Genomic DNA, 27,935 nt, shown 5'->3' with positions numbered 1-27,935 from the left:
TCATAGGTTCAGCTGCAAGTGGCTAATTTTTCTAAAGCCCTATTTGATATCCAAATCGGTATCATTTTCTGGGAGTGGGCTGGAGGCACAGATGATGTCATTCTGCAGCAGAGCTCACAGCTGGCTACCAGGACACTTGTTAAAACTGAGGTATCTCTTTACAGTATAAATATTCCAAAAGTACTTATACATTCTGCAACTCACCTTCTTTCACACAAAAAGCCCACTGTGTACCCGATGTCTATGGGATAGTTAATTGGCAATGAAGCCAAGATTTGGGGAAAGCTTCTAATCTTCTCCGTGGCCTTGGAAGAATGGTAAAATGAATAAATGAAACCTTGTGTCCTTATTTGACATTTCACAATTAAACATCTTCTTTAAATACCCCCCAATATTTCAGATTTAATATTATTTCCAGAATACTTTTTAATAACACGACAGACATACATATTTCATTTCATTGTTCTGCTCCAAAACAACAGAGTATATGCACTGTTAGAGATAATTTTAATTTGATGACATTGATTCTCATTTTCCTATTGAAATTTTAAAAATTGATAAATCTTTCTCTCTGGTAAATGTCTTGACTGTCCATGTACAATGCTCGGATGAACCAAATTGTACATGTTTAGGTGTCATGATAGTGTGAATGAAGCTCAAGGTGGCATCGAGGAAATGAAATCAAACAAGCGTGTTTTAAGATGATACTTCTTGGTCTGTTTCCCGCAAACACTCTTTGTTTCTTTTCTTGAAAGAACAGACTTCATCTCAAAGCATAACTTTGACCTGCCTTGGAGAAATGCCAGTAGATTCTCATTTCAGGCATGTAGGGATTGTGATACTTTCATTCCGACCCATTCTTAGAAAGTGATTTTTAAGAAAGAAAAACAAGATGGCTGGATCACAATACTGTAAATGATCTGTAGAAATGTTTAGGTCCATAGTTAGCCAGGTTTCCGTTTGCCTCTTGGAATAAAAAACTGTGCAGGGAAGAAATCTACAAAAGGCAGTCACCTACCAAAGTGAGGAAGAATGGACTTGTAATGTCGCCATGAGCCCAGTGGGGGTAGGGGATGAAGGGACAGCACAGATAAGGCAGACCTGGGGGTCTCTGGTTCTGTGTCACTCAGTGCCATGTCTCTGGAAGAATAAAAGCACTCCTTCCTGTGGGGTGATTATGAGAATTGTAGTTTTGGAAGGACAAAACTCTAGTGTGTACCTTCACAACTTGTAAAAGAAAGAAGAGCTGACAGGCCCTCATCTCTAAATCCTCTCACGTAAGCATCACAAGTCCATTGCGGCCAGCCTATGGGCAGAAGCCTGGCGTGGACCTCTGCAATATGAGTACAGTGGTGTATAAAACAGCCTACAGTCAGCCTCAAATCTAGCACAGCAATTTCTGAGTTTCTGACCTATATTCAAATACATTTCTGTGTGAATAACAACTATTCTTAAGGCTTTTTGTTGTGGAAAACTGGGACAAGCTGCTTTGTTCCCTTGCAGACATTAAAGAATAACCTAGCTATTATGTCAAATTAACGTTTTATCATCAAGCCCTGCTGTGTCATTCTCCAGAAGGTAGTCTTCCCAAACCATTATTAACAATTTGATAAAGAATTAACATGACATGGTAAAATGTTTCCTTTTTTTTCAGTAAACAAATGTCGAAAAGTTTAATACTATAATGTAATGGTTTTAGATGATAAACTGGATCTTTCTCTATAGAACACATAGAAACTACCATTTCCAGAATTAGGAAGGGACCTTCTCATATCTGAGCAAAGCTGTTTTTAGTTCTATTTAGAAAAACCTGTTTTATATAAGACCCTGAGCCTTTTCTTTACAATTTGCATGATTATCTTTCAATGCTTTCTCTTTGCCTAGTGTTGACAATCCATACTTCCCACCCACTCTTCTCTAAATGTAAATCTTCACTTGTAAACATTTACCTTTACACTTGCAATAATGAAAATAAAGTGTATTATCTTACATGCTATCTTTATTTAAAGTTGATTCAGTGCCGCAGGCCACAGACCTCAGGCTGTTTGACACAGTCACAGCCGAAAGTGGGGCTTCCCTTGCAAAGCAAGCGATGCTAGAGTCATCTGTGCTTGTTGCTTTCTTCTGTATTGTTTATGTTGAAAATTTATGCATTGCTTTTGATTACTGTTCTGTCCTTGGGAGTGGAGGGGAGTGTTAGAGGAAAAGGCAACTTTTCCGAGAATGGGGCACAAAGAAATATGAGTAAGAAGGAATTAATTAAACAACTTGATCAAAGGAGAAAGCAAGATTTGTTTTCTGAGCAGGCCATTGTGTCAGCGCTCAAGTGGAGGGCCCCTTATGAGAAAGAAGTCTATGGGAAAATTACACCCCTCTCCCTTACCTACTTTACCTTATACAGGAGCCTATATAGATAGAGTTAGAATGGTAGATGTAAAAGGAAAACGAGTGCGATATTATGATCTATCTTTTATGATGAGACTCGCCAGGCAGTGCCCTGCTAGTTGCCTCCTTACCAAGGATCAGCGTAATAGTCTTAAGAGACAGCTAAATCAACATTATAGGAAAATAAAATGTAAATACTGCCTTTATGATTATAAGACATAAGAGGAAAAAGTCTGTCTCTTACTTTGCTCTGTTTTGCCTCACACACTAACCACAAGAAAGTATTATGATAGGTCATAAGGGTAAGAAAATGAAAAACATTATAGGTTAAAAATTAAATATAAGGTTGTGGCTGTGTCCATGGGAACATGGGCTGTCACCCATAGGAACATAACATTCTAACAATAAGCTTTCTGCTTCTGTACCCCCGCTCTCACACCCAACCTGTAGGTCGACAGGTAGTGAATAGAAGAAAGATAGACCTTTGTGTTTAGACAGAATTAAGACTGGGATTTTGGGCTTAAAAACCTGTACCTCTACATTTCAGTGTGATAAAAAATAAAACTGCCTTGCATCAAGGCTCTCTCCTTGTCATTTTTCCTTCACCGACTCCATGTTTCCTTCAGCCCTGGAATTGGCTGGAGCTGGCCTCTGGCAATTCAGCCATCCATATATTTGCCTATTTGAGAACTGCTGTTACTTATCAAAATAATGCTTTGGGAGAATAGAATTTCGTGTGAAAATTAGTAGAATCTCACTGTGTATCAGCCCAATAAAAACAAAACAAAGTAAAAAAAAAAAAAAACAAATTGAGTCTATCTGCTACCAAATATTGACTTAGATGACAATCTTATGAGAAGAAATGTGGAAAAATGTAGATTCTGAATAATGCACTGGAATTCATGGACCTGAACTATATGATGTAAGGCAAAAAATTAACATTAACAGTCTGCTTTACCCACTGATCAAATAAATCTTCAGGAAATGCAACCAGAACTTTTCATAGTACTTTGGTGAAAATTAAAGAAATGACAAAGTAGCACTTGGCCTCAGAAATTTATTTTAAAATCAATTTCTAGGGAAGGTCATTAGGTTGCTTTGGATTCAGTCCAATCTTCTCCATCTCTGTACTTTAGTGATGACTTTTTTCTATCTGAATTAGCCTCCAGCCCAGCAAAGTAACTTCCTCAGCAAAGCAATTAAATTATACTCAGAACATTTTTATGTTAGACAAATTCTTTTGTTCAAATTCTTTAAAAACTAGTCACCCGCACAAGGCATAATTTACAGAATATTCAGAATATACTGTTGTTGATATATAAAAACAGTGTCGATTGAGTGAAGTTAAAAAAAAAAAACACAAGAAAGTGTTTCAAAAGGGGATATGAACATAATTGTTTTGATCATCTATCTTGTACAGTCTCCAAAGTAATTATAGAAATGAGTTCTCGTGCATTTATTTGGCACTGTTTTCCTGGAGAAATCAAACTACTGTATTATTCTTAATAAATTTTTGCTATATTTATATTCTATGTGAAAGTTTTATGTCCAAATCTCTGGCTTAGTAAGAACAATTATTTTTAAATGATACTCTCTTAGAATAAGATAGTTTAAGTAAATAATTTTCCAGAGAAAAAGTCAAATATAAAACCTCTTCTAAGAATAGCATTTTCATGATTCTTTAATGGTGTTAAGACCCTAGAACTGGCGGGGGAGTGTGGGAGCGGGCAGAGGGGGGGTGGGGAGAGGGGGCTCTGTATTTTGAAGAGACTAGACTCCTCTTAGCTAACACATTCGCCTAAGTCAAAATGAGAAAAGTAGCAACTTGAAGGTTGAAGAAAACATACCCTGGCTAAGTAGTAGCAAAACAATAAAAGCCACTTTTAGGGAGGAGAGAAGGTCATTGGCTAAACACTTGATTTAAAGAAAAGGCAAACAGCCAGAGAAATAGCGACTTGAAGATCATAGGCAAGTGATGAATTAGTGGGAAGAAAGAGGGTAGGAAGATTGGCCTTTGGAGATGCTACAGTATTTTTACGAAGGCTTACGGGTTCATTTCTCTCCCTCCACTCAGCTTTGACCTCCAACATAAGTGTATTAAGAAAAATACTTTTAATTCTTGGAGTAGCTAAAATTGGTTAAATCATAGGATTAGTATACAAAAGGTTTGCTTATTTTTAATCAGACTAGACATATTTTTAATAATTCCCATTAAACCATGCTTCGGTAGAATGCTGTTTTCTCCTTTTCTATTGTTTCTCATTCTCTACAGTTAACGTAATTTGTATCTAATATATTTTTTGTCCAATCAGGAAACGCTCGTAACAGTCTCCTTATAGAGTATGATAGTTGGAAAGATTTTGTTCCTATAAACTTAAGTTCATTATTGTCTATTTTTTTTTTTTTTTTGTAAACCTTTACAGAAAGACAACAAGGTGTCCCCACTCCAGGGGTGCTGCTAAAACTGCTCTAAGGGAATGTGGAAAAGCCTGGAAATTTGGCTTCTCTGTAACCATTTCATGAAGTCCACTCTAAATGTAAGTAGATTCGTCAGAAGTGGGTATCCATGGGCCATCGATGCCACTAGGTATAATAAGAAGAAAATGTGAGATTGTATCACTTCCTATCAAAGCCACTCTTTCTTTTATTTTTTGTTTCTACTGCTACTTCCCTTTTTAAATACATATATTCCTCAGTTCATGGGTTATTGTCATCATTGATCCCTCCTTCTCTCCATTCCTCAAATCGTTTTCTTCCATCTCCCATAGGCCTCCAAGCTAATGTGTTTAATGAGGACCTCTCTGTTTGTACATGTTTCTGTAAATGCCTTTTGGGGGAGTGGGGGGGAGGTACATTTTCTTGTAAATTCTCATCTGTCTCATAAATTTTCAATTTACAAGAATGGGTAAAATATTTCATTCATTCATAAGTTAAACCCCAAACTTCATTTCTACTTAAAATATCTTGATAATTGATGTATAGGGAAGAGAGAAATATAAATTATTTAATGCATCCAATTCTCTATTTTTTCACATAAGAATGCTGCAAAGACTAATAACCATAAAATTGCATATGCAGGTACAATTTGAAAAAAATGACATAGGTTGTCTGAAAAGAACTGCATTATTAGCAAATTAATTAAACAAGTCACTATATCTACCTCCATTGATAACTGCAGACATATATTCATTTAAACTAAGATGCTTTATATCCTATTCCTTAAAAATAGATTGAAATATCACAAGTATGTATGAATGTGTTAAGTCCTGCATTTCCCAGCAGGGACTCAAGCTCACAGAATCTTCTACATGATGGCATTTTTAATAAATGCATAGCATTTATTTGAATTAATAAACCATCATCCCTCATAATACAAGTACAAATATAACCTTTGTTGATTACAAAGTGTGTAAATTGCCCATCCCTTCTGGATATTAACTCAATGTTTAACATAACATATATGTAAGAATTTTGCTAAATAAGTTCTCTTATTCTTCTGGTTCTCTATGGCTGACAGTCAAAGCATGATGATGCTTTTCACAGTAAAAAGGGCATTTAAAAATAATAATGCTTAGTAATTGGCAGGCTAAATTTTGGATACATCAAGTTTTTATCATTTTATATTATTTAGTAGTCAGCTGAATACTCAGGACAAAAAGCAGGATGCAGATTTCAAGATTTATCCCCTAATGCAATGCAAGCTCCCTGGACCAGAAAAAGAAAAAGAAAAAAGAAAAAAGAATAAAGAATAAAACAGCTTTGTTATAAATGACTTTAGTAGAACTGGAGAAATTTGAATATAGACTGTAAATTAAATAATTGTTTTATATCAATATTAAATTTCCTAAGTGTGATATAGGAGAATGTTCTTGTTAATCGGAAATGTATGTTGGAGTTTATAGCCATAAAATGTCATAATATCAGCAACTAACCCTCAAATGGTTCAGCCAAAATAAAAAAAAAAAAACTAGTACTCTGTTATCTTCAGGCAATATGTTCCAAGACCCCCCAGTGGATGCCTAAAAGTACAGATACTAGCAAACTCTATATGTACTACAGTTTTTCCTATACGCACATGCCTTTGGCTTAAAGGAAATACTTTATTGCTTCTCTTTGGCATATCGAATTAACAGCATCACTACTTTTGCACTTTGGGGCCATCATTAAGTAAAATAGGGCTGATTTAAACACAAACACTGCTATCACTTATATGTGGGATATAAACCTAAAAGCAACAAGTGAACAGGACAAATAAATAGAGACTTATGAACATGGACAATAGCCTGTGGTTACCAGAGGGGAAGAGGGATGGCGGAAGGGAATGTAGACAGGATAAAAGGGGTCAAATATGTGGAGACAGAAAGAAAAATAACTATGGGAGGCAAACACACTGGGTAAGTATATATGTGCCTTTACCATTAAAATGTACAGCTGAAACTTATTAGATTTCATTAACCAATGTCACCATAAAAAAAATAAATTAATTTAAAATAAATAAATAAACACGAGCAGTGTGATAACCAAGACAGCTACTAGGTGACTAAAAGGCAAGGAGTATGGAGACACTGGGCAAAGGGGGTGATTTACTTTCCAGATGGGACAAAGAGGGAAGATGTGAGATTCATCATGCTACTCAGACTGGTGTGCACTTTAAAACTCATAAATTGTTTATTTCTGGAATTTTTCATTTAAGATTTTCAGACCATGGTTGATAGTGGGTAACCGAAACCACAGAAAGTGAACCTATGATTAAGGGGGACTACTGTGCACACACATCCATACACATAAAGATGATACAGTAAATATGTCAAAATGTTAACAATTGGTTAGTCTAGTTAAAGGATATATAGTTGTTCATTGTTATTATTCTTACAGCTTTTCAGTAGGTTTGGAATTTTTCAATATACAAGTTGAAAAAATGATTTGTCCCCAAGGAAATTAGAAAATACACTTGGTAAAATATGCAAGCAGTAACCCAAAATGTTAGGTGCTTCAAAAAAGATCAATGAGAGAAGCCCAATTTTTCAATGGGCATTGGAAAAGTACAAATAGTTGCTGCCATCATCAGCTCATGATGCCCACTGATACACACAGGTCCTGGAGGTGAAGCATCAGAGAATGAGTTAGAGGAAGTTTAATATGCCCAGACAGCTGGACCCATGGTGGCAGGAGATGCTGCCTGACGACCTCATTCAGGACTCCTGCCACCGCCAACTGGTCTGAATCCCCATCTGGGCCTCTAGTGTCATGAAATCCAATGATGTTCATTTTTCATCATCAGTCATCTTCAGAGGCAGCCAAGGACATCATTCCTGCTATTTAAATACCCAAAGGTAAGGGCTTTGGAGACACCTTGAGTCAAGAGAAAGTCATTTTCTTTCTTTCTTTAAGTTGAGGTTTAATTGACATGTAACATTTTATTAGTTTCAGGTTAAACAGGTTCAGATGCCAATTCCAATACTAGGGGGCAGTTCTCCACACCAAGTGATTCTCAGGACAGCTGGGTATCCTACAATTTAACTCAATTCTGATACTATCTGGAGAGAGCATCAGATTCCACAGATTAAAGGCTTAATCCTACAATACTGTCCCCCAGCCCCAAATTCAGCTGCTGGTCGCAAGCCCACATTGTTACCTGTACTTCTGACCTATAAAGAGGCTGTAAGTTAGAGGTTCCCAAACCCCCTCCTTGGGTTAAATTAATTTGCTAGAGCAGCTTACATAACTAAGAGAAGCATGTTACTAGATTACAGGTTTATTATAAAAGGATATAACCCAGGAACAGCCTGATGGAAGAAATGCATAGAGCAAGGCATGGGGAAAGGGCACGGAAGCTTCCACTCCTTCTCCAGGTATGCCACTCTGCCACTTTCCAAGCACCTCCATGTGTTCATCAACCCTGGAAGCTTTCTGAACCTGACCTTTGTTTTTATGGAGGCTGCATTACATAGGCATGATGGATTATTAAATCACTGGTCCTTGGGGATTGATTCAATCTCTAGCTCCTCTTCCCTCCCAGGAGGTCAGGAGGTATGACTGTAAGTTCCAGTCCTCTGATCACATGGTTAGTTCCCCTGGCAACCAGTCCCTATCCTTAGGCAGTCCAAACATTGCTCATTAACATAACAAAAGAAACCTTTCCGGCTTTCTTCTAGTCCTAGGGTTTTATGAGCTCTGCGCCAGGAATAGGGATTAAGACCAAATACATATTTAATTATAAATCACAGTATCACACAGGTATACAACATAATGATTTCATATTTGTACATATTGCAAAACGATCACCACAATAATTTCAGTTAACATCCATCACCACAAAATTACAATTTTTTTTCTTGTGATAAGAAATTTTAAGATCTACTCTCTTAGCCACTTTAAAATATAGAATATGGTATTATTAACTATAGTTACCATGCTGTACATTACACCCCCATGACTTATTTATTTTATACATAACTGGGAGTTTGTACCTTTGACTACCTTCACCCACCTCGTCCTCCACCTCATTTCTACCAACCACCAATCTTTTCACTGTATCTATGAGTTGGGAATGGGTTATGTTGTTTTTTAGATTCCACAAGTAAGTGAGATCTGTCTGACTTATTTCACTTAGCATAATGCCCTCAGGTCCAAGAGAGTAGTTTTCTAATGAGGACCAAGGAGTAGTAGACTCTTGAGAGGTACACTGAGAGCCCATAACAGCCAATGAGGTCCAGGTTTCACATAGGGACTATAGGAAAACAGTAGTAAATAAGCTAAGCACAGCTGGAAACTTTACTTAGGAAGCAAGTGTCAAACAGGCTTCAAACTCCAAGTTCTCCAGCTTAAGGAGTGCACTTGCCTTGCAATTCCTAAAGTAGCAACCACCTCCCTGATCACCCTACTTTGGGTGAGTCCTCCAGTGTGGTGAGAGGCGAAACCTGACCACAAGAACTCTCACAGTCCAGGGTCAGTATCTTTTGATATAGAGACCAATAAACAATTTAGAAATTGAATATAGTCACTGCAAAATGCAGCTGCAAATGAAAAAAATAGGGAGCATTGATATTAACAGTGCTTTTTGCCAGTCATCACCAATCGTATGACTGAGGATATAGGTAGATACCCTGAAATGATGAATACCAGATGAGTCAGGTTTAGACAAAGGTTATGTAAAACATTAATCCTACAAGGAGACAAAGTGCTCTCCCATGGCCCTGAAGTTATTCGCCCACCAGGATTCCCAGGTACACCAGGGAGGGCAGGAGACAGAAAAGTGACAGAAAAGCGGAAAGCACGTTCCCATGTGGGGATTTTGACAGTCCTGCTCATCCTGGGTATGAATCGAGTAGCAGAGTTTGTCTTAATGCGTGCTCTCTGTCTCTGACTCTGTCTCTGTCTCAGGCGGCACAGTGAACTCAGAAGTCTGGCTAACGAAGAGAATGTGTACATGTTCCTTGTAACATGGAACAAAATGATATGGCAGGTTATCAAGTGTGGGAGAAAATCAAGTCCTCATCAACTTGTTGTCATTTTAGATAATGAATCAAGACCAGAAACTGTTAAAAACAATATGGAAACAATAAATAAGTATAGGCTCAAATTTTCCCAGAATGTATTTCATCTAAAAAATGCAAGGAGGCAAAACTGAAAAATAATGAGGAATTATTTGTAGAAAACAGATCACTGCACTGGTGACCTATATAAAATAGCTTTACATTCTTTTAAAAATATAAATAAATATGGTTTCATTCAATGAAATCATGAGTATCTTTTATACAAGCTTTAACTGACCTTGACTTTGTCCTTTATCAAGATCAAGCTCTTCACCTTACCCTTTAGGTAGTGTGCTCTGCGTTTTATTCAATTGTAGAAATGGCCTTGGTCAGAAATGCACATTCACACATCTCTCACCACACTTGCATCTACTTTTAGTTCTCCTTTATTTTAGTGGGGTAGGCTGGGATGTAGTGGGAACACCAGACCAGAATAATGGCAAGAAGTAGAGAGGTGGGCAAGAGAGTGATGGGAGCATCCCCAAGTCATTGTGGAATGGGAACACATCTTCAGAACATGATAGGTAAGGGAGGGCAGACTCAGGATGCTTGTGCAGGAGAAAAGATGTCCAGCAAGCCAGTTTGGGGAAATAATAACAACAACATGAAAGAGAGTAGCCAATATTTATTAAATAAAAGCATATACTTGTCTTGTATGTGCTTGTGTGGGTGTGCAAGCATGACACTTGTGTATTTTCTCTAATCTTCAAAGCTCTTTAAGGTAGTTATTATTATCCCACACCTGTCTTTAACAGATGAGAAAATTAAAGATCAGAATTTAAAAGTTTGTCCAAGTTAGAGGCAGGGCTGGAATTTAAATATATTATTTCTTTGTCTCCAAATTCTGCCTTCCTTATATTCCTTCTCTCTGGGGAGGCCTAGGGTAAAAGAGGGATAATTTCCAGTCTTGAGGTCATTAGTGCTGTTCACGTGTTTCTGCTGTTCCTTCCTCCTTCAGGCATGGTGTGGGACTGCATGATGTCATCCCCTCTAAATTTAGGGCGGCCATATAATTCATTTTGGCCAGTGAAGTGTGGGAAAAATGACGAGTCATTTCTGGATAGAAAATGTAAGACCTGGTGTGAGATTTACCTCATCCTTCCCCTCTGCTGCAGGAACCATACAAGTATGGGGCAGCTTCTGTCACCCTGGTTCCTAGGTAACCAATGTAAGTCCCATCACTCTTGTTAGCCTTATTAATACTTATTGTAAATAATGAATAAACTTTTGTTGTTTTAAACCACAGAAATTTCTGGCTTATTTGTTATTGTAGCATAATCTAACTCTACTGACTGACATAAGATCTTACCATACTATGACAGCAAGAAATTAACTGTAAAGAAGTCAAATTCTAAATATAACTGAGAATTACATAAATTGCATATGCAATATGTTAAAACCCCTTATAGCACTGGTGAGAATGAATTGTACAGGATGTTTTAGTTCACTTTAATTTCACACGAGAGTGAGATTTAAAGATATCAGAGTTACATGGACAATGGACTAGTGGTTGCCAGAGGGTAGAGAGGAGGGGGAGGGGAGAGGTAAATGGGTAGGGGGAATTTAAATCATTTCTTCAATTAAAAAAATATCGTGAGTATTTAGTGAATCCTAAGAAAGTGATAGGCAGTATTGAGCCTCTCTTTCTACTTTAAAACTTAACATCCTAATTTCCCAACATAGTTGAATTTTAGAGACTAAGGCACAAATGATATATTTTATGCTTACATATTGTTCAAAATAAAGGAAAGGGTGCTTTAGGAAAAAAAAATAAATAGAAAGTGCCATATCAAAAAAAAAAAAAAAGAAAAGAAAGAAAGAAAGAAAGAAAAGAAAAGAAAGAAAGGTATGAGAATTAGCTACTAGTATAGTCAAAAAATATATTCCCTAACAAGCTGGAGCATAATGAGGACAGTCCTGACTAGCTGTCACTTAAACATGCATAAGTGGTTTCGAGTGAGAGTAGTTGAGAGATAGTGAAGATATTAAGACTAACTCATGACCCAAATGGAAAAAAACAACTCATTATACAAATAATGGGACAGTAGTATCACCTTTGGTTAAGAAAAACTATATACTCTGGTGCATTTAATTATTGATTCAACAAATAGTTATTGATTATATGCTATGAAAAGGAAGATGATTAAAATTATCATTATATGTATGAGCCTAATGTACAAATAATTTTCATCATGATCACCTTGCGTAAGAAATCTAAAAGACCTTTTATATATTATCTGTCTTATATGTTCCTTATTATCTGGTCACACGCTGTGTTTCATCTCCATTTTTCCATTGTTTCTAAGATTGGTGTTCCAGGCACATCAAACTGTTCTCAATTTCCCGAAGTTTTAAAAATTCCTTATGTTTAATCCTTATATTTCTTCTACATGTCCTCTCCCAAACTCTACCCCAAATCCAATTTGTTAATTCTTCAAGACACCTCAAGATTTCCCTCCTCTATCTCATCTAGTTACAACATAAATCCCCACCTACTTTCTTTACGCAAATTTCTTGCTTCTTCCTCTGCATTCTCATTGTAATTTCTATACCTTTTTACACCAGCACTTTTCACATTTTGTTATACTAATTATATTTGTTTACTTGTTGGTCAGCTTTGATAGACTGTGAACTTCCAGAATAGAGGGCTCATGTTTCACTTATCTTTATATCTGTGAACCAGGATAGTGTCTGGCATAAAGATACGGATTTGTTGAGTGGTTGTATGAATAAAAGAGTAAAGGAATGAAGAAACGTGAAGCTTGGAGAGTTTGTTCATATTTGTTCTGTTTTTAGATGCATGAAAATACTTATTGAATGAATAAATAATCTTGTAAAAATTATATCAATTACTCAAAGGGTAAATACTCAGTAGTAAAAAATAATGAGGCACACTCCCTAAATTTTATAAATATTTAAGTTATGGCAATAAAATTAATAGTTGCAGTTTCCAGAGCAAACTCTGATCATACTTTAATATCAAGCAATTGTGTCTTTCAACAATATTCGACAAAGATTTTATTTAGTTGTGTCTACTGGGATAACTGACGAAAGGATGGAGAAATATGCTATAAATACTGAAATTCATTATTGTGAACATAGCTAGGGGGTTGTATCAAATGTATTTCGAAGAGCACATTAAAAATCAAAAGAATTTACCCTAGTGAGTTAATGAAGATCTGCATGAATGTGAAGCAGCTGCATTTTTAATTTAAAGTGTTTAATTTAAAGTGTTCTTTAAGTTAAACTCCATGATAATCCCATCATTTGCAAATTACCGAGTTCCGTATAATCACAACCCTTGCCACTGTACTCATCTGTGGAGATAAAAAGGGTCAAGGACAATACCCACTTTCTGATTATTGTAGGGGAGGGCTATTATAATTTACTAAATTCAGGACTATCATATGCCATGGTACTCTGTTAGTCATCCTATCTCAAGGTTAAAACTACCCTCCTCTACAAATGAAAACAAAACAAAACAAAACAAAAGTTCAATGGAAAATTTGCACAGAAAGAGAAATGTTTATATTTTTATAAAAATTTCAATTTAACTACAAAGCCCCACATTGGAGATCAATGCTCCTGAAAGTGGTCACTTGGTTTCCTTAAAAATATGCAGCTTATGAGTCTTTGGGTTAAGGAATTTGCAAAGCACTTCTTTCTTCTTCATCAAGAAGGTCTTGCTACAAAACAGAGCTAAACTAAAAAGTGTGCTTAGTACCTTATTTGATGTATACTCTGGCTCGAGTTCCATATCTCATGGTGAATGAGTAATTAACAATTAATTCAAGGGCTAGCATTGGAGCATGAAACATATCTTGAGTAGCATTTTACCTGGATCACAGTCATGATGATGTGAGCAGTGACATCCTAAGGAGTATTGTGCTAAGAAACTAATCCAGACCTCAAGCTTCTTAGAGAAATAAAAGGAATAAAAACACATGGGCACAAAAAAGCACATATTTTCTCTTGTCATTCATTGTGGAACTAACTTAAAACATGTATGGTGTATCTAATTTATTCCTTCTTTCCTTATGGTCTCTTGCAATATTGACTTTCCTCTATAAAAAACAGAAACAAACTAAACAATACCAAAAAAAAAACAACCCACAAGCAACAACAACAAAAAGAAATCATTGTTCATAAACTTGGAGCGCTGGAAGTCTTTAAAAATCAGGAAACTGAGGTCTCCAAAAGTTAAGTGAAATTTGAAGGTCATTGTTTATACTCCCTCCAATAAAGGATGGAGGAAGGAGATAGCTGGTGACAGAAGGCACGAATTGGAAGCCCAGGGCCCCTTTTCCAACTCCAGATCTGCTCTATACTCAGAGCTGAGCTGGGTAGCCAATAAGAGGACGTCTGATGAAAAACAAATATTTAATTTCTTTTGTTATCTAGAGATTAATTCATCATAAGAATCAAAATATGTGTCTCTAGGATCCAATGGATAGATTTGAGGCCAAAACTGATAGAGATAATAAAGAGATAAAGGTACAGAACGAAGGATCTTAGAAACTCATTTGTTTGAACCAGGACAGCTTTGTTGGCAAGGAGTCTTTTTAAAGGTCTAAAATCCCACCAGTCAATCAATATTACATTGTCAATCTTAAAGGCATCGTGGCCTTAATTCAGCATTTGACTCATGGAAACAGAAGTCAACAAGCTTGACAAGAACTTTCTCATGAGAAATTGCTAGAATGATAGGTAGCCCAAAGAGCATGAGGGATGTGAAGGAGGGTATTGGCAAATGTATGTATATATATTTATTGACCTGCATTCCATTTACATGGGTGTGTTCAAATTGAACACATAAATCACAAATTATTTAGTGTAGCTAAATAATTTAGCTTGTGTAGCTTTCTATATGAATGTTAAACATCAATAAAAAGTTTTCTTAAGGACACACAAAAAAAACCATGTGAGTAATGTCTACTACTTGTTGAATAAATTGAGTGCTTCCTTTTTAATCCCAAAATATATGGCGTTATTAGGCTAACAATGTAAATAATAAATTATGAAAATTTATCCTATGGGGAAAAAAATCAGACAAGTTTAAAAGATGTATACACAAAAATGTATTATATAGCTAAACATTGGAGCCACTGAGATGTCCATGAGTCAAAGACTGGTTAAACAAATGATTTAAGAGGCATACAAGAAGGATTCTGATGTAGTAAAAGAGTATATTTTCTAACATGGAAAGATGTTAGTCTTATATGACTAAGTCAAAAAGTAAGTTTTAGAATTGTGCATTGTATGATTCCATTTTTTTTGTAAAGCCACAACTTCTAGCACTACTACTACTACTATGCATACATACACAATTTTAGAGGCGTGCAAAAGCAAACCAAAACTAAACTAAACAAGAGGTCATGCACCACTATTAACATATGTTTTTGTTAATGGGTGATGTTGTGGTATGTTCATGTTCTATTTTGTGCATATCTATATTTGAATTTTGATATGAAGAACATGTATTATAATCAGAAAATAAAGGCATTTTCATTAATAGAATTAAAATTTATTTATAGCATATGCAGTGAAAATGTAACTGATTTTTAAGCTTAGAAGTCTTTCTCCTTTTTCTCCTCATTATCTTCCCCCTCCTTTTTCTGTACTGTATATACTTAACACATCTTTTGAAATGGTTCTTGTGCCTTTCCTTTCAAAGTTTAAGACTCAGGATGAGGCCAGAAAGTCAATCTGCCCAATAGGGCTTAATTGCACTCTGTGCTCCAGTCATATTTTACCAGATGTTGTGAATGGTCTAGTTAAGAAATGAGAAGAATAGTTCTCTCTGTGATCATCCTGGTCATAGAGAAACTAAAAGCGAATAAGAACCAAACCAGTTTAATTGTTAACAGTTGATAGATTACCTGGCACTTCTAACCAGTACCAGACTACTGCGGCAAATTAGTCAGAAAAGCTGCTATTTTGGTTTCCCTGAATGAATGATTTTAGTGTTTTTATTGTGGTCGAAGTCATCTTCCTGTCTTTCTAAATTTGGAACAGTATTTTGTTGTTTCCTATCAAAAACTGTATTCATGTTTGTTACATTAAGCTACTCTTTTTAACAGCTATTACAGGCTTATTTTTAGACCCTTTCTCTATTGTAACAATCTCAGCATCAACAATCAAGCTCATAATACAAACCGTAAATCTCAATGGACAGATTTCCCATCTTAATGTAACTTAATAGATGAAAATCTAGAAGTTAGGAACTCAGAAAACATTAATGACAGTCTATCCTCTTACTAATATGAATTCAGAGCTTTGAAGTATCAGCACTATTTTGGCCGGATTGTGCCATTTTATGCGTAGCGATACTGTTAAATTGTCTATGGTTACTTGACTACTCAGTGTCTCCATTTTTTGTTGTTATTCTTGCCAAAACTTAGTATAGGCTAACCAACAACTATTTCCTGGTTTCAACTGTGAACATGAGCATGGATCTTATTGATAACGAGCTCTCGAAGGAGGTATTCTGTATCATGAGACTGAGAACGATATTCCCATTAACACATATGCCCCAAATCCAAATCAGAACTGAAGGGCTCCCAGAATGTGGCTCAGTAGCCTGCTCCTCTGAACCTGAAATGGTCAGTGAATGCACAGGTGGACTTGCTGAGTTCTACTTTCAAAGTTGGACCACATGTGTGTCTCATGGACTCTGCACCTAAGTCCCTGGCTTGATGTCTCTAGGTACATCTGTTAGCTCAAAGAAATTCTGCCAACTCACGCACTTAGTCTGAGCTTCTTCTTTGCTGGGTTCCCTATTCCAATAACTACCTTAAATCTTTAATATTATTTTTATTTTTATCTGTCATGAATAGAATGAAAGTCTATGAAAATTAAGCCCGTGATACTTTATATTAACATAGTATAATATTGTATTATAATAATACAATATGCTTCACACATATCTATTTGAAGAAAATGACATTTTTCTTCAACACTACTTTTCAGCACTAGTTTCATTTAACAAATGTTTACTGAATGGCACATGGATGCCAAAAGCCAGGCAAGCAGGACCTACACAGTGCTCGATGTCAAGGGCCCTTCGGAAATGTATTTCTCCAGGTTATTAAATGGCCATTTTAAAAGCCTAGATGAGCAAAACACAAAAATTAAGGCATAATTTTAGTTTTTGCTTCTTCCTAATAACTAATTACATGTAAAAATGCTTACAGAAACTCTACAAAGTTAAAAGTAAGAAATTAAAATATAAGTCCAGGGAGAAGCATATTCTTGGAGAGGGATATTATCAAAAGGGCTGAGAGTTGATCTGGAATAGAGGCCAATTTAAAGAATTTTGCTTGTGATGAGTTCTTCTTTCATTCTTAGAATAAATGTATGACTGCACATTCACTTAATGACTAGTATGATTAATCATTCTCACCAATCAGCTCTGTTATCCTTCATCTGTCCCCATTAAAAAAGAAAAAGAAGGAACTAGAGAAGCCTGCAAATAACCACCTGAATGATTTGATGCCACAAGTCATCATATCATTAGTTATCTCTTAACCCTTGGCAAGCCTGTGCACATCATGGACATCCCGTAAAATGTGCGGAAATGATGAGCACACCGCGGGGAGAACGTAGTGGTGATGTTACCTTACGTGAGTCTTCTTTAACGAGAGAGATAAAGGAGTTTTGAGCTCTTCAAAGCACTTTTCCTTATGTAGGAAAATAAAAAATAATAACTGTGGCAAATAAATAATAAGTTTCAAACACAAAAACACAGAAATAGAATATCCCATCATTCTGGGGAATTTAGTATCTCCAGAATATTTCTGAGGTTGGCAGATGGTCCCCCATCCTCACAATGTCCAGCATGTTAAAGGGAGAAGGACATGTCCTGGTGAGTGGTGCCAGTGTAACCCAGTTGCAAAGCAGTCTCACTAACACACACTTCAAAACTGCATTTGCATTAGAGATTAACTGTATGCTGATTATAAAGTGTGTACCTATGTGATGGTGTGTGTGGCGGGGGGGGGGGGCAAAATGCCTCTGTACTTAGCAAAATGAGGCATTTTAGTTACAAAATATGTTTAAAAACCCGTAGGTGCTAGATCGCAAATAAGCAAAGACACTCAGACTAATTGTATAATTTACGCTAGTTAAATATTATCTTTTTCTTTTTTTAAGGAGGGTGCATTGGGCTGCAAGACTACATTAAGGGGCAAACCTTTGAAGAAAAGAGTATTACTTAGCTTGACTCTTTTCCTGTTAATAGGCTGTCGTCTAACAATGAATCTGGAAACTCTGAAATGCAAAGTACCTGAGGTCAAACATCCTGGGGAGTGGTCCTTGGGCATGGGCCCGGGACGGAATCGCTGTCCCTTTGCATCTGCAATGTGGCCCTAACCAAGGGCGATGGCTTTGACACGTCCAGAGCCATCGGATCCCATTACCTGCCACAAAGAACCACCTAAGTACTTTCGTTAGTGGAACATTTCAGAAGGAAATTTAACGAGTAGAAGAATGAAGGATATTAATAAAGAGACCCTGTCAATGCAGTGTGACACAAGACCCCACGGAGGGCGGGCGTCAGGCATCTGGCGGCGTAAGAGTACAGGTACAGTCGTCAAACCTGGTCCTCAGCAAGATGTTTCTGTGAATGAACGGGTACTTCTGCAAGCCCGGGGAGGGCACGTTGTACACCTCGCTCCTGAGTCAGAACTTCAACAATCCACACACTTCGACAGGGAAACGCAAGATTACAACAATGTCTCATCAGACCAGGGGTAGGGAAAGGAAGCTAGTGCGACTCCTCAACAGGTTCCTGGGAACTCGGGGAACGGCCGCTGGGGAACCCGAGTGTTCAGAGCCAGGCAGAACTACCCCAGATTTGGAGCCACCGAAGACAGGTGAAAAAGCTCACGAGAGCACCGTAAGGGGTAAAGCGGGCTGTGGGCGCGTGCAGTGTCCCAAGGAAGGGACCGAGAACCCTATTGAGCCAGATAGGTGTAAAGCACACACGAGAATGACCGCACACACCACAAAGGGGGGGGGGGGTGGAACAAAAAAGAATGCACCTAGAAACGCCCTCTGCAAAACGTAGAACTGTCTACGTGAAGGAGTCGGTCTGTGCAGCGGCGGGCGTGAGGGCAGGTCTTCCCGGTTCCCTGCGTCTGCGACAGAAGCGGGTCATTGCCGGGCCAAGGACATTGCCCGGCCCCGCTAAGTTACTGTGAGAATCGGGAAAGCCAGGCTGCGGAGGTTGCTCGGGGCCGTAAGGACGCGGCCGGCCGCGAAGTGGGTGGATTCAGGGTGTCCAGGAAGGGGCCGAAACCTCTGGGAGCCCGGGAGAGACTGGGAGGCGGCTCCAGAGGGAGCGGAGCCTTGGGACCCGAGGCCACTCCAGGCTGGGAGTGAGGACGCCCCTGGCAGGGGCGAGCACCCCTCCAGCGCCCTGCGCATCCCCGGCTCCCCACTCCTCTGCCTTGGCTCGCGAGGGGCGTCGGGAGCGGTCACTGACCTGCGGGCCCGGACGCGCCCACCTCCCCAGCCTCGCTCCAGCGCTCGGGGTGCGGCTTTGGCCGCGCTGACCTCTTCGCGGGCGCCGCTGGTCCGGCGATGGGCGCAGGCGAAGCCGTCTGCGGTGATCTGGGGCGCGCTGCCGGGGCGCACCGGAGCGGCTGCGCAGCGCGAGTGAGCCCGGACCCGCGTGTCGCCAGGACCGCGCGTCTTCCCTCCGCCCCTCCGGCCCGCACAACCAATGGAGACGAGCCAGGCCCACTTCTCGCCGCCCCCCAGCCGCTGCTCGGGAGGGCGCCTGGCACTGGGACAGCCCCGGCTCTGGCGAGGGAGGAGCTCGCGCGAACGCTGGAGAATCCTGGGGGACGAGGAGGCGTTTGCCCAGGGAGCCCCATCTGGGAGGCAGGTGTGGTGCCATTAACTTGTATGTGCAACGGGGAAAGGTGGGGTGTGTGTGCAGTTTCATTGGAACCTGTCTCTGTGGGCAAAAGAATCTCCTTTCTGCTGAGTTTCTTCCCCCTTACATCTTTTAGGAGTCTCGCGCAGCACCCACAAACAGCGAGCCGCAGTGCATCGGTGCGAGCCCAGCTCTGAGCCGCGGCGGGGGCATCGCCTCAGCCTATGGATGAGCTTCGCCTCAGACATCTCTCCATCAGTGCTTCTCTTCTTTTCCCTCTGAACATTTTGCCCGATCATCATATGAGTGGAACAGGATCGCAGTTGTTAACATTGCCCGGGAGACAGACAATCACAAAACTCCCTTCTGGGTAATTGGTTTACACAGTCATAGATCTTCAAAGAAGTCTGGAAAGGGAGCCTTTCAGTGATATGACTAATTTTGGTTGCCAATCAGGCCTGTAACCTTCACCCAACGACTCTGCATTCCTGTTTTTCAACAGGAAAATGAGAAGTCTCTTCCATTCTGACATTCAACAACCCAGATGGCAGTCTGGCCTGTGTGGCTGCGAGGAGCTGATTCCTCGTCTTTGTCTAGCTCCCTTTTCCCAAGGCCCTCTCTGCTCTTCCCTGCTATATTCACCCTGTAAGTGCCCACCTGTGGCCATGAAAGCAAATCATGAAAATTAACATAGAAGGATGCTGCCCAAGTCTCAGTGACCATTAAACTCACACAGATAGTGCCACCTGTCATAGCCCAGCTCCTGAAATTGTGTTACTTGTGCCCATGTTCAGTAGTTCTCCAGGTGGAGACAGAAGCCGGCATCTGGCTTAACTCGGAAACCCTCTTGGTAAATGAGCAAAGGCTCTATATCTCTCCCCCTTTCTTTGCCAGAGGACTAGTGAGTGTATCTTAATCTTTTCTATGTGAATCTTTCTGTATGTGATCTAAAATGCGGGTGGAATGAGACGAATTGTCAAGAAGGTAGGTTCAGAGACCTGCTTCCCTCCCAACACACTTCCATTTGCATTCTGTACTTCACCCTTCACATGCCGCTTTCATGAGTTTTGTTACACCATCTACTGCCTGCTCTATTATGTACTTATTAATGTTTTGCCTTAGATTTTTACTTAGCCTCACAGTAAGCAGTAATATCCATGAAATCCTTGGCTTGTTATGTACCAATTGTATTTCCATATAAAATAAGCAAGTAATAAGTAATTGGTAAGGTTTTTCTTGACATTTCCTGAGCTTATTTTCTAGTGTTGCTGTAACGACTTACCACAAACTGTTACAAAACTGATATAGGAGGCAAAGCTTCTCTTGTCTTTATTATTATTTTTTAAATTTCAAAGACAAATGATCTCTAATGTGTTAATTGTCAAATTTACTTTCATAGGAAATCTTCAAAAGTAGGTCAGGTACCACTTCAGTTCTTGGGATTTTACAGGCACAATTTGGGGACATATTTCTAGCTTCTAGTGAATATGATCCGTCTCTGTCTTACTTAAGGAGAAATGGATTGTTTAAAAAGTGTGGGATTTGGAATCAGATGGAGAGTCATTAAATTCTGATGCTGTCACTTATTATCTGTGTGACTGAAGCCAGTCACTTAACCTCTCTGAGCCTCATTTTTCTTAGTATACAATGGAAATAATATTAGGTTGTTGTCAGGGTTAAATACACACACACACACACACACACACACACACACACACACACACACACACACAGAGTTCCTAGCATCCTAGCAGTTATCTTGTATGTTTAAGTGCTTAAAAATATTACCTCCATCTTTCCTTCTTTGCTGCCACCAAAGCAGCATTCAGCATTATTTTGCCCATTCTCTAATTTCCTTCAAGATGATCACAAAACATGTTTGTTTGTTTGTTTTTTCCAGTACTCCCTGGACTAATTCTCTTCTGCCTTTACTTAATTCCTTCCGTTTTGATGTTCCTTTCCCAAACTCTTCTTCTCTCTCTCATGCTGCAATTTCTCTTCTGTCCAGTTTTCACATTCCACCTGCCACAATTTCAGGGACCTGTGCTCTGTAAAGGAACTGAGGTAATTCTGAGAAGAGTGTAGGTCATATAACTTTTACTTATGATGTCAATAGCCCTTTTCATTTGTTTGTTTGTTTTAAATTCACGGTCTTCTCAAAAATAGAGTAATTTATGTTATCTAATGTTATGGAAAAATTCTTGGACAACAAGTCCTACTAAATTCAACAGACATTTCTGGAGTATCTGCTATATACCAAGGAGTGCCCCAGGCACTGGGGGGATAAAAATAATGATAAAGTATCTGCCCTAAAATACTTAGAGTCCAACTAGGCATACAGACATATAAATACCTACTTTGCATATAAACATGCCTTATGTGCTTCAAGCAAATAGTGCACATGAAAAAATTCTCTGTACTTTTTTTTTTTTTTTTTGCTTAGGAGATTGTCTGGGTCTCCAATCAAAATGCCCACTCTGCCCACAGTCCCCTGCCGAGTGAAGGTGTTCCCCGCCCCCACCCCCTACTTTTCTGAGCAGAGCGCATGGGCTCAGGATGGCCTTGTAATCCAAAGTCAACCACCCTGGATTATGTAATGGACGTCTGCATTCTTTTATTAGCTGCTCATCATCTAGCCCTTTTACTATATTGGAGGAATTCTCCATTGGTTGAGACCTGGTGGGAAGCAAAGCCTGTTTCCCATTGATAACATCTCAAAGGCCACATGTATATTTTTTCCCACTCTCTTTGTCCATACCCCAACCCCAACTGTAGCTAGGGTGAGAGCATGTGACCTATCCTTGGCCAAAGAATATATCTCCCTTAGACCTGGAATTAGAACTTGGCCATACAGAGGAGCTGAGAGGAGAAGAGCTCTTTGCAGCAGAGATTGAAACAACATTCAATTTCCAAGGCCAGCAGAGACAAGAGGACAAACAGCAATACCTGGTTGTTAGTGCCCAGGTGTAAGTTACAGGTTATAGTTCATACTGTTTAGTAGTGACACTAGGGTCTGCTCTCAGCTAAGTTGGAGGTATAATTTGGCTGTGATTCTGGCTGCTCAGCCTCCCTTTGTTGCTGTTTATTTTCTGAGCATTTCTCTGACCCACTATTCTTTCGATAAATTCCTTTTTGTTTAAACCAGCCAAATTGATTCTTAGCGACTAAGAATACTTTGTTTGAGGCCTGGTATAAAAGCTCAACCTCAAGAAGAAGAACGCTAATTAACTGATCCAGGTAACCTTTCCTATGATATTCGAACTGGAAATATTTGAGTGGGTCAGTTGGAATCCAGAACAGAAGCTAAAAACACACATGCAGGGACTATGAGATTGCAGGGGTTATGTATAGGCTGCAGTAGTGAGTGAGCAGAAGTTATGAATAAGCAGAAGTTATGAGTTAGCAGAAATCAAAACACATACAAAGGAGAGGGAGAGGAGGTTGTCTGACAGCAGCAAAAAAGCAGAAGCCAAGAAGAACTGAGTCCTCATGGTGACGAGGCAATGGATGAACCAACCCTTCTTTCCAGGGTACTCCAAACTAACCCATTCCCTAGATATGCCTTGAATTCCAAACTATTTTCCAATTTCTAAACTACATGTTTATTTCTATGAAGCTGATTAACCTTGGCTATTCCTAGGTTTCTTAGAAATTCCAGTTGCTCCCATTTTGATGTATATCTTTATAATAACTTTACTATTTTTTGAGGTAACCAGGATAAGACCCTGTTCTTTAGATCAAAGGATCCCAAAGATTACGGTGATGATATATATGGCCAGGACTCAGGAAACAATTGTCAGATGGTGTAGTTCAGCGGTTGCTGACCTGCCTCTCTAAAAATGTCCTTTCTTTTCTTATCTTTCTTCAAATTCCGAGCAGGAGAACCTTCCTCTTGGCTGGAAAATTGATGGTTTATAAGAAGCCTCTGTTTAAAATATGTCTATTTTGGGGAGGGGAAAGAAGAGTCAAAGGTGTTTTTCTCTGCATTAGCCATTAGCACTTGAATAGATCACATGAGTTTGTTCTTAACTTTAAACTCTTTAGAGGTCTGGTACTTAGGATGAGCTAGTTACAGAGCAGAAAAATTGGGCATAGAGGAGAGGAAAGCAGAGAGTAGATAGTGGGAAATGGCAATGAGAGTCTCTGGGACATTCTAAGGGATTGTCTCATAGAATGTTCCCATGAAAGAAGGTCCTGGTGGCAGCCAGTGTAAAGAGTGCCAGGGGGCAGTGGTGCCAAATGGCAGCCATACAAGAAGGTGGAGACCAACACCAAACATTCTCACTTCACAATCTGCCTTCTGCCAGCTCCAGAGTATGACCTGGCATAATTTCCATTACCCTTCAGCTCTTATAGGAGATGGGGCTGGGGTACAGTGGCAGAGGAAGCTGGTCATCGCATCTGCCCACTTTGAGATTCTGCTCAAAAATCACACCCTCATTAATTGGGAATCCATGGACTTCGTTTTATCTCCTGTAAGATCTAGTGCCTTCTCAGGGCTTGTGAAAAAGGAAATATCTATATGTTTTACTAGGGAGAAAAAAAGTGATTTTGTTAATGACACAAAAAGGAATGAATTTATACATGCGGTTGTGTTCGAAGGGAGAGAACATGCATTGAAACTGCCTTATTAAAGGAGAAGTCTAAAGTTAACACTAAAGAGTTTATTTATTTTCTAAAAATCTAAAATGTGTGTGATTTTTTAAAATAGTGGGTAGAAGTGTTCTTGGAATAGCAGTGGGTCACATCAGAGTGCAAGTAGGAGGAAAATATCAATGCCACAAACATCTTTTCACAGGGTACACACCTCAGCTGCTGGGTGCTATACTTGCCCATTGGCTCTGTCTGTGTGGCCAAATGACTTACTGTGGATTATAACTCGATGATGAGCAATGTAAAGAGCAGATGGGGAGTTTAATGCATCCCCCACATCTCTGTCTTGTGACTGGCTGAAGTCCATGTGCAATTTTGAAAAGGATGTTTGAAAAGGATATTCATTATTTTAAAATGCTCTGTGGGAGCTCTGCAGTTCATTATATGTGACTTAGGTAGGTATTTCTCAAAGACAGGTTTTCCTTGATATGGTTTACAATTTCCTAACAGCAAAAGGGAAACTTGGGATATTAAAAGCTAACTTTGGAGCAATTATCAAGAAAATGGGGAGAGCTAAAGGCATCTGAAATATTTAGGCTGAATTCTACCCTAAATATTCTGGTACTGGGAATTCCAGTATCTGCCAATAGCTTTACTCTCCATTCCTCAGTGTAATCCTCAAATACCATTGGGAATATCTATTCAGGGATGAGCCTTTAGATAACTAAAAATCTATTTGCTCTTGTGGAAAAACAGTTTAAAACCTAGCATTATAATAGTTTAACAATACTAGAGTTGATTATTTGTGAGAAAATGGAAAATAGTTACTAAAATGTTTCTGAGCCAAAACATCTGTTATATTCTTTGCTTTATTTTGTGGCTTTACATGAAAGGACCCCTCAGCAGTGCTGCATGTGCATGGTGCTGACTGACAAGAGGAGAGTTGATGTGTAGGCATCGCCTCCCCACATGTCCAGGTGAAAATGAATCAACTATCAGGAATCTGGCCAAATTTGCATCTTTAGAAAATGTGCTCTGGAATCAAGAAAAGAAGAAAACAGAATTGGAACTTGATTCTTTCAGTACAGTAAAAACGAGCAGAGTAATGTGAGCAGAGTGAGAGAGCATGAGACTCCTACAGACCCTGCCCGTGGACAGGAGGGCCAAGCAGCGGGCCCAAGAGGTTACTTTCACAGAGTGAACTATTTTTTATATGTTAAAAATGTCTTTTAGAAAAGCTCAAAAAGGGGTATGTATGCAAAGTACATGTAATTAAAATGTTCTGAGAAATAGTGCTACAAAAACTATAACTATACTCTTTTTCACTTCTGGCCTTGATATGCGAGGCAAATAAGGAGAGAAAATTTTGCTTGAATAGCTCCTTGCAGTCCAAACTTCACAAATGCATTCAATTAGTCAATATATATTTATTCAGCATCTCCCCTCCTCCCTGTGATGAGAATTTGTACACAGTTGTGAACAAGGTAGACTTCAGCAGGAGGAGACTTGGTCATCATGAGGATGTCTGAGAAGACAGACCTTCCAGAACACGCTGCTGGTAGGGGTACTTAGCTGCCACACCACCCAAACAGTATGCAAACTCTCCCATCTTGCCTTTTCTCTCGTGTTCTCTCCTTTTAAACACAAATTTTGTTTTCTATTCTTGTTCTTGTTCACTGCATTTTCCATTTCTTACTTCACTATGAGCTTCCACTTCAACTTCATCAAACCCTTCCATCCAGCGGCCCAATCACTTTTCATAATTGCTCATCCTCCTCTGCCCTTACTTCCCTCCTCAGCTGTCAGAGAGTCCACACTTCACCACTTAAGTGGTCTTCAAACTAGGTGCCAATAAGGTGCAGGGAGGTTTTCCAAGGGAGAGCTTGTGTAGAAGATAATTTTTTAAACTATGTTTAAAATTTTTATTTTTTAATTAGAATTTAATTCAATATTATTTTATATCAGGCATAGAGCATAGTGGCTCTACATATATAGATATATAAACTTTATGTGTTTTACAAGGTGATTCCCCCAATTAGTCTAGTACCCACCTGGCACTAAACATAGTTATTACGATATATATATATATATATATATATTTTTCCATATGTTGTACTTCACATCCCCATCACTATTTTGTAACTACCAATTTGTACTTCTTAATTGTTTCACCTTTTTCATCTAGTTCTCTAACCCCCTTCCCATCTGGTAATTACCAGTTTGGTATTTGTATCTAAGAGTTTGTTTTCATTTTCTTGGTATTTGTATCTAAGAGTCTGTTTTCATTTTCTTGGTCTGTTCCTTAGATTCCACATATAAGTGAAATCATATAGTGTTTGCCTTTCTCTGTCTGACTGATTTCATTTAGCATAAATACCCTCTATGTCCAACCATGTCATTGCAAATGGTAAGATTTCATTTTTTTTTATGACTGAGTAATGTTCCATTATATATAGGGACCTCTTCTTTATTTAATTGTGTATTGATGGGCACTTAGGTTGCTTCCATTTCCTGGCTATTGTAAACAATGCTGCAACGAATGTAAGGGTGCATATATCTTTTTGAATTGGAATTTTGGATTTCTTCAGATAAATACCCAGTAGTAGAATTGCTGGGCCATAAGGTAGTTCTATTTTTAATTTTTTGAGGAACCTCTATACTGTTTTCCACAGTGGCTGTACCAAATTGCTATCTCAACAATAATGCACGAGGGTTCCCTTTTCTCCATCTCCTTGCCAACACTTGTTTTTTAAAATTTACTGATGATAGCCATTCTGACAGATGTGAGGTGATAATTTGCATTTCTCTGATCAGTAATCTTGAGCATCTTTTCATATGTCTATTGCCATCTACATGTCCTCTTTGTAGAAATGCCTATTAGGTCCTTCGCTCAGTTTTTGATTGGATTGTTTGTTTGTTTGGTGTTGAGTTGTATGAGTTTTCTATAAATTTTGGATATTAACCCCTTATCAGATGTATCATAGGCAAATATCTTTTCCCATTAAGTATGTTGTCTTTTCATTTTGTTGATGGTTTCTTTTCTGTAGTCCCATTTGTTTATTTTTTCTTTTGTTTCCCTTTCCAAGGAGATATATTAGGAAAAAATATTACAAAGAGCAATGTCAGGAGTTTACTGCCTATGTTTTCTTCTAGGAGTTTTATGGTATCAGGTCTTACATTCGAGATGATCCAGTTTCATTTGTTTTTACATAAGTCCATGCAGTTTTCACAATACCATTTGTTAAAAAGACCATTTTTACCCCATTGTAGATTCTTGCCTCTATTAATCATAGATTAAATGACCATATAGGTGTGTATTTACATCTGGGCTCTCCATTCTGATCTATGTGTCTGTTTTTATGCCAGTACCATGCTATTTTGATTACTATAGATTTGTAGTATAGTTTGATATGAGGTAGTGTGATACCTCCAAATTTGTTCTTCTTTCTCAAGATTACCATGGCTATTCAAGGTCTTTTATGGTTCCGTATACATTTTAGAATTATTTGTTCTTGTTTTCTGAGAAATACCATTGGTATTTT

At 38.6% G+C, this 27,935-nt stretch overlaps 1 protein-coding gene across 1 annotated transcript in view; it reads right to left on the bottom strand.

Annotated features, from left to right (window-relative positions):
* The window catches only part of LOC107503950, a 160,667-nt gene that overhangs the window by 3,149 nt on the left and 129,583 nt on the right, over positions 1–27,935 (bottom strand). Inside the window, 2 exon segments of the mRNA XM_036229003.1 lie at positions 19,405–19,720; positions 19,723–20,016. Coding sequence (XP_036084896.1) covers positions 19,405–19,720; positions 19,723–20,016 — 610 coding nt within the window.

The sequence above is a fragment of the Rousettus aegyptiacus genome, unplaced genomic scaffold (genome assembly GCF_014176215.1).
Source record: "Rousettus aegyptiacus isolate mRouAeg1 unplaced genomic scaffold, mRouAeg1.p scaffold_m13_p_11, whole genome shotgun sequence".
NCBI lineage: Eukaryota > Metazoa > Chordata > Mammalia > Chiroptera > Pteropodidae > Rousettus > Rousettus aegyptiacus.
The sequence above is the reverse complement of the archived record's forward strand: the minus strand, read 5'-3'. Positions and strand labels throughout refer to the sequence as shown.